Here is a 12405-nt window from a genome sequence, read left to right on the forward strand (position 1 = left end):
ACAATGTGTTGCGGTTTTTAAACATTGAAACTCTGAATGTACATGATTTCATGCATATTGTAATATGATTAAAGCAAGGATCATTTTAACTGAGCATCTCAAGTGATTGACAATGTTTTGGAGCTCTTATACAGTGTAGCTTTTCTATATATATAATTAAATGCACATTGTAGTAGGAGAGGAAAGAGATTGTTTCACATTGTGCATTCTAAACCATGAAAAATGTATTGAGGTTCTCTCACAGTTCAGATCTTCTGTGTATGTGAACTGTATGCACATTGTAATAAGAACAGGAAGAGATTGTTTCACACTGTGCATCTCAGATAATTGACAATGTCATTCAGCATAGAAGATAGTGCTATTGATGACATGAATCAATGTGTCAGCCCTAAAGCACACTGCACTACAAAATCTTGATTATATTGTATATTTTAGTTGGCTTGCAGGCCTTGATCATTCTTGTGAACAATATCATCTAAAGAGAGCTCCACAATCTATAATGTTAAATGTGAATTGAAAATCATCAATTTGCTTAAAATACAGCAGGCTTGTCCTGTGATAATGCACAATTATATTATAAAAGAGACATGATATGGCAGACCAGCTTCAGCTATATCACAGTGATAGGCAAATCAATAATTACACAATTTTTTCCTGGGATCACTGAAAGACTTCAAAGCTATAAAGAATAAATCAATAAATTATTCAGTACACATCTCAATAGTATGGATGACAAGCTGACTTCAATATATGAACTCAGCTTGACTCGCATGGTAACTTAAGGAATTAAGCCAGGCTGAAACTTGGACAGCTCATCAATCTATATAATGGCATTATATAATCACTAGTATTTTTCAGAGCCCAGCTCAGCTTCAGCAGGCTCAAGTTTGTCAGAATTGCTAGGTGGGCCCTCTAACAGGGCTTGAGCTCAGTTTAAGCTCATCCTGGCCTACGCTTCAGGCTTGTTACAGGCAAATGTACTTTGTGTCTGCAGTTCAATTATTGATGTAAATGCATGATATAATCATCATTTATCCATATTGGATCATCTCTCATCATTGCTCAGGCTTGACATGTAGTGTGGTCGATGAGCTGAGCCTAAGTCGCAAACTCAGCTCAACTCACACATTGAGTCATTCAACTCAGAGGATCAAGCTGAGCTGAGTTCTTGACTCAGACAGCTCACTCATGATAGTAATAGCTAAATTTGGACATATCTATTATATAAACAAAATATTTAACTCAGCACCATAGCTGCGCACACATTTTCGAGCACATCATGGCTACATTGAAGCCATGCAAAGTTTAGAACATTGTAGGTACATGACAGTATTAACTTTGCCAGTTCATCCTTTTTGAAATGAACAAAGGTAGATCTCGAGGCATTAATTGGACATACGTGCACGTTTGCTTGGGGGGCCAGAACTACCTGTAGCAGAACGCTTTCGAGTGTCGCATATGGCCAGCTGTCCAAGCACCCACAGCACGTCTTCAACAGCAAGTGTCACATCGACAATTTGTGCATTCGAGCGAGCTGCTGCCACCCACCACGACAATGAAACAATGGCCAAGAACATACCATTACATCCACCACGGTCCAATCCCATCCAATTCAAGTCCTGCTCCGTGTTCTGTAAAAGCGGCCACTCCACACGCTGAACACGTCCGACAGGCTGAATGTTCCTCCACCAACCCTTCCAAGTTTCTGAGAACATCTTCACATTGATGGTGACTGCGCTCGCTTTGTATGGACGAGCTTCTTTGATCCACTGTTTGATCTCTTCCGGACGTCCCTTTGATGCCAGCCAGTTTGCACGAGAACCATCCGGGTAGCCCAGGCGACATTCAAATGCAAGCCATGAGTTGACGAGAGCCTTCCAGGCTCCAACGCCAGTAACACCGGTGAAGTATTGTTTCGCATCTTGAACCCAGGTAGGAAGGTCAGCCTCGCGAATGCATGGCTCCTCTGTGACAACGGTAGGCACGGGGGTTGGTGCAGATGCAGAGATCAGTGTCGGAACAGAAATTAGCGCAGCACTAGTCATGAAGGACGAGGTCGGTGCAGCGCTAGTCATGGGGGACAAGATCAGTGCGGTGTCCTTAGTCGCAGAGGAAAGGGTCGATGTGGAAGTAATGGTTGTTGCAGGAGCAGGAGTCAGCGCAGTGCTACTTGTAGAAGCGGCGGTCAGCGAAGATGCTTGAATAGAGGTCGATGTAGAGTCTGTCGCACTGGAACCTTGCCCAAAATCTGACGGACCCGCAACGCTGGTAGCGAGTAATTGACTAAAATGCATAGATTAGCGAGATCACAAACGATTATGCAGACTACCGACATACCTGCGATCAATAGCCGAAGTCTGATTTAACACTTCAGATCTGCCACGCTCTCGCCCTTTCCCTTTCTTGACCTTGGCCTTGAGCTTCGCTAGATCATCATTGAGGCCTGATTGCTCGAACAGGGCATGCACTGCAGCAATATTCTGCTCTCTTTCATTGTCAAACTCGTATGGATCTGTTGAGGACTCGTGTGCGGAGCTGGCATGTGCTGTAACTAAGAGTGAGTCTTCATTCTCTTTTGAGGTTTCGACAGACTCCGAGGGTGCACGAGTGGGCTGGGAGTCGAGAGTGCCAGAGCGTGAGGCAGGAGTACTGGCCTTCGTGGAGGAGCTTTCTTTCGTGTCAGGTAACCCCAGTCTCATCTCCCAATCAGGCGCTGTAGAGTAAGTTAAGTACTTCAATGAAACCACACTGCACACAGCCCAGGGCACTCACGATAGCATTTCTGTACGAACTCACGAAAGGGTGCCTCCACTTTCTCCATCCAATCAGTGCCGATGATTTGCGGAAATGTGTGACCTGAGTCCCTTGTTATCCCCGTATGGTATCTGGTTACTCCGGGTGTCAAGACAGAATCAGCCAAGTGGAGGTGGGCAACATACGCCATAGTCCTAATTTTTTTGAGCATCGGGTGTGGGCCACCACAGATGATCATTGCTTTCCACCCAGTTTGCTCTTCGATTCTATCGAGAGCAACTTTCACCGTGCGTGCAAGGTTGTCAATCGCACTAATTCGAGAGTGAGCAGATTATTCTAGCATCCAGAGAAAAGGCACATACTCGGACATCTCCTTTACTTTTTTCTGCTTCGCATTCTGTTCCTCATTTGGCAACACCTCATCCGCCTCTTCTTCGAAGTTAAACGGTGCTACACTTGATGCATCCCGATACTTCTCGACCTCGGCCTTCACCTCCTCCGTCTCCTCCATGAGTAGCTGCTTGACAAGCTCATTGCCCCATACCCACTTGTTGCGAGGACCAGTGCCAGATGGAAGAGTACTGAGGTACGTTGCATACTTTTTGTCGATGACTGGCCGTAGTTTCTCTGTATAGAGCTTATAATAGGCTTGATACGGGTGCAACTTCTGCTTGCGGCTCTTTGTCAAGTCGAGTACCTTCTTCGAACCACTGCCGGATGATGTAATGCGTGTATGGTTATCAAACCACCATCGCAGGCGCTGCAACATTCCGTCAGAAGCTGTGAGGATCAGGTGAGTTGCATTGACGTACTTTCTTCATCTTTTCTGTTACAATGACATTGGCAGCCTCTTTGCTGCCATTTGCCTGCTGTAGCTCCTTTGCAGTAGGTGGATCAATACCAAACTTGCCGAACCAAGCTTCAGAGGTGGACGACATGAAAGCGGAGGTCGTTTTAGTCTCTTGAGCATTCAAGAATGCCGTCCTTTTGTCTTCCAGCCATTTTTTTTGTAATTCTGATGTCCATTCTTTTCCAGGCATCACTAGCAACAGCGAGGAAAGGGAACGAAGTCGAATGTGTGAGGTGTTCACAGGTGTGTCGCACGAATTATTCAAAAAATTCTAGCGGCTGACGCCACTATTTACCGGGTGCAATGCCACTCGGGCTGCAGATACAGCGACAATTGCCGGAAACTGCAAAAATGGATAAAGCAATTCTCACTGTCACAGCTTTCATCTCTAGATAGCAAGCGGAATATTCTGCAACCTCTAGCTCTCATCCTCTGCATATGGCTCCTTCCGCATCTCCACCTTTGTCGGTCCTGTCACTGCACTGTCTAACGCCAAGGTCCCAACAAGATCACTGTACTGCCCGTTGACTGGTCACACACGGCATCTGCTGCCCGACATTCGGAGCACTGTCCTCCTTTTGCCAATTTGCTGATCTGTGGCGCATTTGAGTCTTGGCAGCGGTCAATGTACGCCACCATGTCTTCATTGCCTCTTCCCAGTCTAACTCCAGCTTTCTGCACCGTAGCGCAATGCATATAACTGCGCTCCCAGCATACTCACCTGCTAGCAAGTATACGACGTCTTCCAGAATGTTGCCTCGACCGCATATATTTAGAGCGTGACACTATCAACGCAGTCAATAAATAGACACTGGAGCCCTCAAACTTGGACAGCGACTTTCAACTGGAGTCTCTCATCGGACCGCTTGAGATTAACAGTACGTGGGAGGCCTTCATGAGTCGAATTTGTTTCTTCTGATATTATTTCATAGCACCGCCATCTGAGTCTTTGGCAGGGGATGAGAAGCTGCCATACCTGGGTTACATGCGACGGTGATACGCAGTTATCACAAGATGCAGAACAGGTGTATTTCGTGACGAGTGAGTCGCATATCTTGCCTTGACTGTCTTGATCAATGCTAATTCACTTGCAGTATGAAGGTCGTCCATCACGCGAAAGTCAAAGACACCCTATCAAATGGCCAGGCAATGACGAAGGCAGAAAACACGGTGCAGGTGCTTGATCACCGTAGTGACCGGTCTTAGACTTTAGTACTGCTACGCCGTATGCCTCACACTGTGTATCACAGATAATGTAATATATATATATATGTTCTGGCTCACAAACAGCGTGCTCATAAGTAGAAGAACGACATTTAGAAGCCGTAAACCTTCTGAAAGTATGTCTTATTCACTCTAGATGATCATTCTGGGGATGAGCAGTTTTAAATAAGTCATCTGGGATAACCACGCACCCTCGCCCGAAGATAGTCAAGGCACGATCAGTGACGGCTTGTTCATACTCGTGCGTGCCCTGCTGTAGAAGCCAGGACTCCTGATGATAAACGGCAACAAGCCGGCGAGTGCAATGCAGATCAGTGCTTCCGGTGATGAGCAAGTTCTGCATCCTGATGTCGAGTTCTACCAGATAAACGTGCAGCCATGTACTAGGACCGTGCGCTCTGATGAAGTTGAACTTGAGGTCTTGCAATTCCTTCCATAGCTGGTTCTCTGCACGAGCCATTTGCGGTGTCCGTTCGCGGTCATTCTGACTGGATTTACGAGCAATAGGATTGTCATATATGCTGTGCATGCTTCAGTCGTGCAAAAGCGAAACTAACATAATGCTAACTGCTAATTACTCACCAGCGTAGACCGTGGGCTTCCTGGCGCATTTTCTCCCTCAAAGCGGCCTGATCCCTCCTGCTCAATTTCCTGCGAGAGGCTCGAATTCCTGCATTGTAATATCGCTGATACTGCAGACGTGCCTCACGGTGCCTTCAGATGAGACTGTACAAATTAGCAAGCAGCAATGAAGCGAATATTGCAGTGGAGAAATTGACCTGGTGTAATATGTTCTTGACGGAAGTTCAAACAGCCAGTCATTACTGTCTTCAATTGACTGGGTCATAGGAGTGTGAGTGTGCATAGATGAAGCCAGACGCTGAACGTTCAACGTTCAGCCCACGCGCGAAGCACTCGATGGGTGGCGTAAGTGTGTCGTTCGATGCAGTCAAGCTTTACTGTCGCACCAGATTCTTGCTAGGAAGCGTCCATTTTCTATAGATAGCTGGGGGCATTGCTGACGAAATTTCTTAAGCTTTTTTCAGATTTTTCCACCCGAAGGTTTTGCAATGGAAGTGCGAACATGGTGTTTTCTGCGGCCGCAAAGCACGGACCAAGGAAGCGCCGAGCGTGACTGTCCTCCCTTGTCAGCGCGTATGCCCTTGTGGCCGTACTCTCTCCTCCTAGCTCAGATCGGAAGTCTCATCAATATCTACAGATTTCGTATCTGTTCTGAGGCGTACTACTTTGTCTCATAGCTTTTTATTCAAGTATCTGTTTACTGAGTGTCGCCCTACAATTCATCTAACCTGTGTGACCATGCCTGGTGACGCGTTGCTCAAGGGCGTCTACCACGTCCCTCTTGTCGGGCGTCGACTTGCTCGCATTGGCCGTCTGTGCACCACCGTCTCTATCCGTACCATGATCTCGCCTCAGCTCTTTGTCCTCCACTATTGCGACCTGCGCGCTCGGACACTCCTCCCTGCAGCGCAACCGGTGCACCAATGGCGTCCGCTTTGGATCTGGGCAGCACCGCAACCTGGACGTAACGCTCGCTATCATCATCCTCTGCAGCATGGGTCCCGGTCTCGCCTCAGTGGCTTGTCCTCTACTATTGCGACCTACGCGCTCGGCCACTCCTCCGTGCAGCGCAACTCATGCACCAATGGCATCCGCTTTGGATCTGGGCAGCACCGCGACCTGCCCGCAACGCTCTCTATCGCTGTCCTCTAGAGCATGGGTACCGAGGAGCTCGAATAGTGTCGCTGAGCGGCACCGTAGGTACGTCAGCCTGCTCCGCGCTTTGTGACCCTAAAGTCTTTAATATCACTATACTATTTCCTACGGGACGCGGGACACCTGAACGGATGCGGATAGTAGCGGATGGCATGGAGAACGCTCCGGACAGCTTCGATGCTACGGTGAGTCCTGCCCATTCCTCCTCTTTTTTTGTGGCATACATCATGCTGAATGATGTTTCGCCATGTGTTACTGCCTCACTTCATGACGAAACCCTACTCAGTGTTCTGCGATTGGTACGTTCTGTATCCCGATATTGCGCGCCGTCCATTGCTGCTCAACCTGTCTCTCCTGTCTCTCGGTGACACTGCCATCCCACATAGCTTTTAGCCTCCTTCCGTACACTCTCGGCGTGTTCTGGTCTCGTATCTCTCTTGCTCGCATTCGCGATTCTGCTCGTTTCTATGCCACTGTGCATCGCCATCTCTCGCCTCTCGCCGTGGCTTTGGGCAACACCGTGACTCGGCCGCAACGGTCTCGATTCAGCGACTCGTCCTCCACTATCGCGACCTGCGCGCTCGGCCACTCCTCTGTGCAGCGTAATCTGTGTATCACTGGCGTCCGCTTGAGATCTGGGCAGCAATGCGACCTGGACACAACGTTCGCTATCACCATTCTTTGTAGCATGGACCCTGAGATGCTCGAGTAGTGTCGCTGAGCAGCACCGTAGGTACGTCAGCCAGCTCGGCTCTTTGTGATCTTAGTGTCTTTGATATCACTATGCTATTTCCCTCCAGGATGCAGGATCCTGAAGGATGCGGATAGCAGCGGATGACATGGAGAATGCTCGGGACGGCTTGGATGCTGCAGTGAGTCCTGCCCATCCCTCATGTTTCCTGTGTGCGATTTGGTACGTTCCGCATCCCGACTTTGTGTGCCGTCCATCACAGCTCAGCCTGTCTTTCTCTGACATTGTCATTCCTCATAGCTTTTAGCCGATTTTCGTACACTCTCGGCGTCTTCTGATTCTCGGAGGTGCGACGTGGTTGTCTACGTCCTGAGGAGGAAGCGGACATCATCTAGGTATGGTTGTATATTTCGTGCTATGAGTATCGCCTTAGATACATGCATGGGATTGCTAGCGAGTGTCCTATAAATGAAATTTGTATTATGTTCAGAGCTGCCTGTCAGTTGCATGAACATGCGCGAACAGCTCTATCCACAATGCATAGCAAACGGGCGGCTACTGGTTAGTCCAAATGCGGCAGGTTAACCTGGCCACAGCTCGATGAGGCTAGCGTTCGGTGGAGTCCTCATCTATATCGACGTTTGGGCTTTTCGCTGCTTGCGTGATTCTTGCTGGGTTCTTTTCTATCATGGCTGATTCGAGCAAACGGAACGCCTCATCCCAGCGATCTCGCACGGCCAAGAAAGCACGCCGAGTGACCATCACCGACGATGAGCCCACCGTGTCTGCGAACATTCAATGGTCATATACGCTGCATACGACGAAGAGTGGGCGCCTAGGACAACGAGTCAGACACGTACAAGTCAAGCCAGCAGAGCACCCTGACTTGGAAGTTCAAGACGACTATGGGGACGGAGCTGCTTGCCGTGCAGATGACAACGTCGTACTGGATAGCATGGACCCCAGAGAAGGAAAAAAGAAGAGAGATCGCAGCGATAAACGCGCATCGGTATGTGAGCAATTGACGACAGTAATCCTTTGCTGACCATGAGTCTAGGAGAAAATCTTGTCCTGGCTACCTTTTCGCGAAACGTTTCTGGACGAGCTAATCCGTATGGATGGGCTTGCAGATGCATTCCCCCTTCAGACCTGTCGAAACTGCACAAGCTTAGGAATATTCCGCTGCCATGAATGCACAGGGAAGCCTCTCCTGTGCAAGACGTGCATTCTCAGTGCTCATTCCGATCTCCCGCTTCACCGCATTGAGGTATGTCATTCATCCTTGCTAAAGCTGCTTATTATTTCAACTCGCTCATGCATTCTCAGCATTGGAATGACAGCTTTTTTGAGAGCGCAACGTTAGCATCTCTCGGCTACATTTATCAACTAGGACATGCAGGAAAGCCATGCCAAAGTCCAAGCAAACCGTATCCACTGTGTGTATGTGACATCAACGGCATCCACGACATCAAGGTCTGCTTTTGTCAGTGTAGTGGACTCCACGAGGGCATCACATACCGCTGGCAACAACTTCTGCGCGTTGGTTGGTTCCCTGCAAGTACTGATCGAGCGCAGACCGCCTTCACGTTCCAAGCTCTCGAATTCTTTCACCATCTCACTTTACAAGGAAAGACGAATCTCTATGACTTCTTTCAAGCTCTTCGGCGGGTTACCGACAATTCCGGCACTCGTGTGGTATCGGTAAGGGTCGATTACCTTCATGATTATGAATGTCTTCTGAGCCAGCTGATAGAATCGCTACAAGCAAGCGGCACACGTCGTCCGCATATGGCGCCATATGAAGATGTTGAAGAGAGCAGGGCGTGGTCATGATCCAGATGGCGTTGACGCCACACAAGAAGGAGAGCTCGCGGTGGAGTGCCCAGCCTGTCCCCATCCTGGTAGCAATCTACCGGAAGACTGGGAGCGTGCACCTCCAGAACTTTCGTGAGTATATAGATGTGTCTTATCGTGCATTCTCTCTCACACAGATTGCTCAATCCAGTTGGCTGTACGTACTATTTCTCATGGTGGATGCAAACTTCCGCATCCGCTGCAAAGACCGAGGTTTGACCGATGTCCATCTGTCACCGGGTTGGGCATACTACGTGGAGGAAGCGTGCTATCTGAAGCATGTCGAGCAACACGCTCACTTAGAGGAGGTACGTGTGGAAGCATTGTCTCCCACTGAGCAATAGCATATTCAGCCATATTCTCATAGGAGAATACCTGCACTGCGGAGCACAATGCAATAATCAAAGCAAATCTTCGCAAGGAAGGCTACCTGGCATCTGGAGTGGGTGCCGTGCTCTGTGCCCGCCATGCATTTGTCCGCAAGAAGGGAGTCGGAGACCTTCAGAAAGGAGAAAAGTGAGTCGCTTATCGCATCGTCTGCACTGTGGGTGAAATCCTGATGAACGATAGATTCTGCAACATCGACTATCTCATTCTATCCACCCTCACATCGCTTGTTCTCCTCTGGCTCTTTCTTACCTACGACATTGCGTGCCAGTTTAGCAAGAACTTCCAGAAGCGAAATGCTACGTACCGTGAAGACCTCCATCTCGACTTTGATCGTATCAATATTCGCTGGGGAATACCGAAAAAACATCTTCCGGCTCACGGCCCCAACCATGCGCGATATTCTCTCAACTATGTTCGGCATGTGGGACGCACGTATGGCGAGGGCATCGAGTCGAGCTGGTCGCACATGAATCCAATCGCAATGAGCGCACAGGAGATGGGACCCGCGATGCGTCAAGAGGTACTTGACGATCATTGGGGTGCATGGAATTGGGGAAAGATAATCAATCTCGGTATGTTCTTCCATTGCTTGGGTCGCATAAGCCCTCATGTCACACATGATATGGTTCCAGGCAAGCACATGCAAAATTCATACAAGGAGGCAGTCTCAATGCGCCAGAAGCACCGAGATATCTTCAACGAATTCACGGATACATTTGCACCGGCAGTAATCAAGGAATGGGAAGATATTCATGAGGCCTGGCAGCAGAATCACGATCATAAGCCTGACCCTTTCGAAGAGCCAACCTCCAGTACGTCTTCACATATTGATGTCGCTCGACAACGTAAATGATGGCGCATATAGCGTGGACGATGAATGCAGTACGCCTACAACTGGCACAAGAAGATGCCGCCGAAGCTGCTCGTGGACATATAGCACCTCATGAAGTGACTGCCAGTGTATTCCTTCAGCTCGGCTTAGAGCTAGAAGGTCAAGTGTATGTAAAAGCATCATAAATCACCGTACCAAATTTAACAGCATCATAGCCGTGTATCACAGCTCAAGTCTATCGGGAAAAGTGACGCCATGCGTGCTGACTCTCAACAGAAACAGAATGCGCTGTATCATCGCATTCAAGGGTGGCGCACCTTGCAGGACATTTACATGCCCATAGCGGCACAGCTACGTGCTCCGTACATCAGCATTGAAGAAATAGCGGAAGAGCCAGACCATGCAGCTAACGACATGAAGCTGTGGTTGCCATCATCCCTTTCTGTTGACTTGCAGAGCTCCGAAGCAATGCGTGATCTTGTCATGAAGGAGACACGGCTCCGCATTGCTCAAGCTGATGATGCACTTGCAGAAATTCGTCGGTTACGTCGTGTTCTCATGGAGGTCCGTCAATTCCGCAAGATGAATGTATCCGGCACTGGACAAAAAGCAAATACGAGGATGCGTACATTGTTTACGCGTTTCACAGACAAGATCCAGCGTGCCACCTCCACCTATCGTGTCGCTCGTGCTGCTCTCTTCGTACTCGATCCTGGTGGTGACTGGTCAAATCGCTTTCTTGTTCTGGAAGATAAGCACATCTCTGGACCAAGGCGTGATGATGATGGAACAGGAGAGGGCCGGTATGAGCTATCCTGGATCTGGTGTGTCAAACGTCCAGATGGGACCACTATTAGTGAGGAGGTCTCGAATACCAGTGAGTACAATGATAGCATGCGTGTCGAGTGGGCACGTACAAAGGCACGGGCAGATAGATGGGCTGAGGAGAAGGAACTTCTGGAGGAGGAGATGCGACGAGTGATTGAGTATCTCAGGTGGAAGGCGAGATGGTGGTGTCAGCATGCAGATGAACGCACTGACGTTTCTCCATCCCTGGCATGTGGGCTTCATGCCTATGCTGAAAAAGAGGCTGCAATCTTTCAAAAACTCTCCATCAAGTTCACGTCCATGTGGCTGCCTTTGCTGCACAAGGCTGGCACAGTTCCAGAATGGGTCAAGGATTTTACAGATGCAGTGTGCAAATCTATTGAAGAGGAAGGCTCTGAGGATGACGTTGAGGCTGAGTCTGACATTCCTGAAGATGATTTGTAGTATCTAGATAGTGCTTAAGATTTATGTGCTTGTCTTATGGCTGGTTTCACTATATTAAGATCCAAAATTCAAAAAATATATTGTACCCAAACTCAGATAATTATTGACAAATTGAATTTTAATTTGCATTATATACAAGGTTCACTGCAAGCCATGAGAAGAAAGATGTCTATGGTGTCCCAAATATACCTGAAGCTTGAAGCACACTGTGCTGCTACTTGATTCAGTTGGATGCACCACATTTTGTAGAGCCCTGTGAAATGAAGCACAATGTCAAGAACGATTGATAATGTGTAAAATATATATCAGCAATCAAATACAATATTGATCAACCATCTCTGGGTAAATCACAATGTCAAAAAATGCTCCACCAGATGATTGACATTGTCAAATAAGTGTGACGTGAATTGTTCACAATTATCTCCAAGTGATTCACAATGTTATACAATGGTGAGGATATTGTAATATGTTATATGACCCTGCAGCAATAATGTCTCCAGAATCATTGACAATATAGATATATATAACAGCAGTCAAATACAATGATGATCAATCATCTCTGAGTAATTCACAATGTCACAGAATGCCTCACCAGATGATAGACATTGTTAAATGAATGTGACATAAATGGTACACAATTATCTGCATGTGATTCAGAACATTATATAATGATGAGGATATTGTAATACATTGTATTAACCTGCAGAAAAATGCCTTCAGAATGATTGACAATGTAGATATATATAGCAGCAGTCAAATACAATGTCATAAAATGCCCCACCAGATGATTGACATTGTCAA

The 12405-nt window shown here is 47.8% G+C and overlaps 4 protein-coding genes across 4 annotated transcripts; 1 reads left to right on the forward strand and 3 right to left on the reverse strand.

Annotated features, from left to right (window-relative positions):
* Window positions 1-1544: 1544 nt before the first annotated feature.
* LAESUDRAFT_614037 (uncharacterized protein) lies at window positions 1545-1937 on the reverse strand (the record flags this gene model as incomplete). Its single annotated transcript, XM_040903191.1, has 1 exon — window positions 1545-1937. A coding segment is annotated over one exon (393 nt), but the record flags the coding sequence as incomplete, so codon positions are not given.
* A 1451-nt stretch (window positions 1938-3388) lies between these two features.
* Window positions 3389-3779, reverse strand: LAESUDRAFT_618476 (uncharacterized protein; the record flags this gene model as incomplete). Its single annotated transcript, XM_040903243.1, has 2 exons — window positions 3389-3514; window positions 3567-3779. Coding segments are annotated over 2 exons (339 nt in total), but the record flags the coding sequence as incomplete, so codon positions are not given.
* Window positions 3780-4920: 1141 nt separating this feature from the next.
* Window positions 4921-5288, reverse strand: LAESUDRAFT_763078 (uncharacterized protein; the record flags this gene model as incomplete). The annotated part of the gene is made up of 2 exons (XM_040913199.1): window positions 4921-4960; window positions 5020-5288. 2 exons carry the CDS (start codon window positions 5286-5288, stop codon window positions 4921-4923), a joined length of 309 nt encoding a protein of 102 aa, XP_040759875.1.
* Window positions 5289-8316: 3028 nt separating this feature from the next.
* LAESUDRAFT_662456 (uncharacterized protein) lies at window positions 8317-11604 on the forward strand (the record flags this gene model as incomplete). Its single annotated transcript, XM_040904992.1, has 9 exons — window positions 8317-8523; window positions 8583-8957; window positions 9010-9203; window positions 9262-9424; window positions 9481-9626; window positions 9681-10072; window positions 10133-10312; window positions 10366-10496; window positions 10540-11604. Coding segments are annotated over 9 exons (2853 nt in total), but the record flags the coding sequence as incomplete, so codon positions are not given.
* Window positions 11605-12405: the final 801 nt, after the last annotated feature.

Source organism: Laetiporus sulphureus (assembly GCF_001632365.1).
Source record: "Laetiporus sulphureus 93-53 unplaced genomic scaffold LAESUscaffold_51, whole genome shotgun sequence".
Classification (NCBI taxonomy): domain Eukaryota; kingdom Fungi; phylum Basidiomycota; class Agaricomycetes; order Polyporales; family Laetiporaceae; genus Laetiporus; species Laetiporus sulphureus.